This window comes from Battus philenor, unplaced genomic scaffold (genome assembly GCF_028537555.1).
Source record: "Battus philenor isolate CCGP_79_NKW_IND1 unplaced genomic scaffold, ilBatPhil1.0.hap1 SCAF_14, whole genome shotgun sequence".
NCBI classification, from domain to species: Eukaryota; Metazoa; Arthropoda; class Insecta; order Lepidoptera; family Papilionidae; genus Battus; species Battus philenor.
The window spans coordinates 7,139,223-7,142,372 of NW_027181676.1; the positions used below are offsets into that span (position 1 = coordinate 7,139,223).

The following is a 3,150-nucleotide window of genomic DNA, read 5'->3' on the forward strand; positions in this document are numbered from 1 at the left end:
TATTGGAATGCGACAAGCCAGTAACTACTGGCAAAGTTTGCAATTAATTTTAATATATAGTAATAAGAATTTTGAAAACGCTTTTTCTTACTCACGTTATTTTACACCTATAACCTCCCTGTATATTCCGCTTTTCCAATATTTGATATAAAGTGCAGAAAATAACATTTTCGCACGCACTGTCAATTAATCATTTCATTCGCCTTAGTATAGCCGTTAAAACCGATAAATTGCCACACCGCTCAATTGAGAAACAAGCGTCTTAGATCTCCGCTTTTATTAAAAGCCGTTTTTACTTAACGCTCGACCGGTGCCCAGGGTTCTTGTAATCACGTTAGAAGGCAGCTCAATTGAGCTCAACTATAAGAAAAAAAGATGAGACGAGGTTAAAGTGTTTACGATTGATTTATAAACACATTTCACAAAATTTAAATAAAAATTAAAAATAAATTTACAATTACAGTTAATAATAGCAATCTCAACCTAAAAGTTTCGAATTTTTTGTTAGTTAAACTATCTTAAATACCTATAAATCTACCTTAAGAATTTACTGAACTAGTAATTACTTCGTTTCACAGTGCTTTTATTAATAAAAAAATATATTACCATATTCCATAGACCAAACTATACTGACCCCAAATACGATTTATTTGGTTTGTGATTATGAATCTGTAAGCCCGTGTTTAAGACCGTAATTTACCGCCGATTGCCTTAAATTTTTGGCGTGGAGACCACGGGCTTGCAAGCAAGGTCATCGGAAGATGCTGGATAGAGGTCAGTTTTAACCGATCCCTTTGAATGTTTGAGGAACACATACGTCCAGCCTTTTTTATAGCCTCTCTTTCTGGGGACCTCTCCTGTGGACCTCTCTCATGTGTGGGGCAGAGACAAACAAGTCGGGTATATAATTTTTCATTTTATCCTTTTATTTCATTCTCTCCTTTCATTCTTTCTTTCTCCTTTCATCGAATATTGCAATTCTTTCTGCCCTTTACAATCTCTTTCTTTCTTCTATGCCCAGCATTGGACATACTAGGGTTGAAATAACGGTGACGTAAAAAACTTAAAAGTATCGAAGAAATAATATAAACACAAATCTTATTTTTAGACGCCTTAATAAAAATACACCATTTTAAGTTAATGGATATTAAATTATTTTCTTAAGTTTAATTGCACATTTTATAGATTGTAGACGCGGTAAAGTAGCTATTACGAAACAGTGACAGCGAAGCGAATGCTTAATTTACGATCAATTATCTTTACACCATTTAGAAACACAGTATCAGATTTAGTTTCTTACAGCTTCAAAATTTGTTCACTTGTTTGATCTTTTTACGGATACGCTAATTTTAATATTTTAGTATAATTACATCAAAACACATTTAATTCTTTTATCACTTTGCAAATCTAGTAATGAATTTCACTGAATGCTTGTTTTAATTAAACAAAAAACATATGCAACTTTACGTACAGTTTTACATAACATTACACAACTTTTTTGACATTGACAGACTTAAAATGTTACAAGATGACCTTCATTGCTTCAGAGCTTTTATTTAAATAAACAGCGAATACTTATGTATATTTCTTTATCGGATGTTATTAATCTCTCTTGGTATGGCAACAATTCCACAAAAAATATTACATCACCACAAGTACATCACGTTAAGGCCATTAACCAGTTGTTCATAGATGGCTTTACGTGTTTTGCGCCTTCCATTCCCAGCCCGAAAGGCGAACTCGCCGAAGTTCGTAAGTAATAAAGTCCCCTCGTCGCAGTTGAGGAACCGTAACCAAGCACCGCATAATCGTTAACTTCACACGCGTTTTCTTCAAAATGCTTCCAGCTTTGACATCTAATCCCCACAAAGGATTTTGGAGTTTTTATGCTTTCCGCATAAACATTTGCTGCCCGAAGATGGCTGCAAGATGGTACCATGCAGCCGGGCTGTAACGGTCCTCCACCGTTAATGTAAAAATCTGCATGGCCTAAAGGTTCAATTACACCTTGTACCAATCTATTCGAATGGACAACGTCAACGTAGAGTGCATCCGTTTTATCCAGCCTTTGATCAGCATAAGCGTATGAGAAACAAGGACCAGCGGGATCTAAGCCCGTTATGCGTCCTATTGAACGACTTTTGTATTGCTTGAAGTATTTCCCAGTCCAACCAGCTATATGTGCTCCAAGACTGATACCTAGTAAATGAAAATCTTCAGCGTTTGCACCAAAATTTTCTAAATTAGCCAATAAATTCGCCAGTCTTTTCCCCACTAAACGTGCATTATGCACAGATAAAACATATCCTTTATTCATCATTTCTGCAGCATCAACCAATAACACGTTAAATATATTTTTATCATTGTACGCGTCAGCCAAATCCTGTGACACCGATGATTGCGAACTGTCTCTGTAGCCGTGAATAATGATTTTTGTTTGTTTTGTTATGTCGAACATTGAAGGTTGGATAAGTGTTTGATATGCTTCGTCGATAGGAAATGTTTTCGTCATCGTGCCGTCTAGGTGGGTTATTTTCATCGTTTTTACAATTCCATTTTGACTGTTCATAGAGTTGTATTGGAGGTCTACTAAAGCTCTGCCTGCAAAAGAAAAAACAATTACATAAAATGCAATTAAGCCTAGGGACAATGATTTGTTACAATTTTTTGCAATCACTTACAAGCACTGGACAACCGTACATAGACGGTCTCGGCAAACGTAAGTTCTGGTTCAGAACGGCGGGCGCCTTGCGCCGTCACTTGTTTTAATGCAACAAAGATCACGAACACCGTAAACACTAAAGCGTTATATCGGTGCATGGCCTGGTCCCTCCGCCGTGAACACGGTCACTATGTCACTGTCCGCAAAGAGAGAGGTACGTCTAGCACTCACTTACAAAAGGGAAATCGCTAAGGAGGGGGTTATCTGGTGCAATTAATGCGCACTTCGCCGCACTACATTCGCGCTCAGAAGGCCATTGACAGTTGATAAAAAGGTTACTTTGCAATGTGACATAAGTGCATGCTACAGTTACGCATTGCAAGGAATTTAATACAATGAGTTAATTAAGTTTACATACAAAATAAAAAAAAAACATTTTAGGAATATTACTTAAAAAATCAGTTCACACAAAATGTTGCAGCAAGAGT

General features: G+C 36.5%; 1 protein-coding gene across 1 annotated transcript; it reads right to left on the reverse strand.

The window, feature by feature from the left end:
* Positions 1-1,597: 1,597 nt before the first annotated feature.
* Positions 1,598-2,823, reverse strand: LOC137933793 (phospholipase A1 member A-like). The gene is made up of 2 exons (XM_068777850.1): positions 2,682-2,823; positions 1,598-2,601 (listed from the first exon to the last, which is right to left on the reverse strand). The coding sequence occupies exons 1-2, from the start codon at positions 2,818-2,820 to the stop codon at positions 1,661-1,663; spliced, it is 1,080 nt and encodes a 359-aa protein (XP_068633951.1). The 5' UTR covers positions 2,821-2,823; the 3' UTR covers positions 1,598-1,660.
* Between the last annotated feature and the right edge of the window lie 327 nt (positions 2,824-3,150).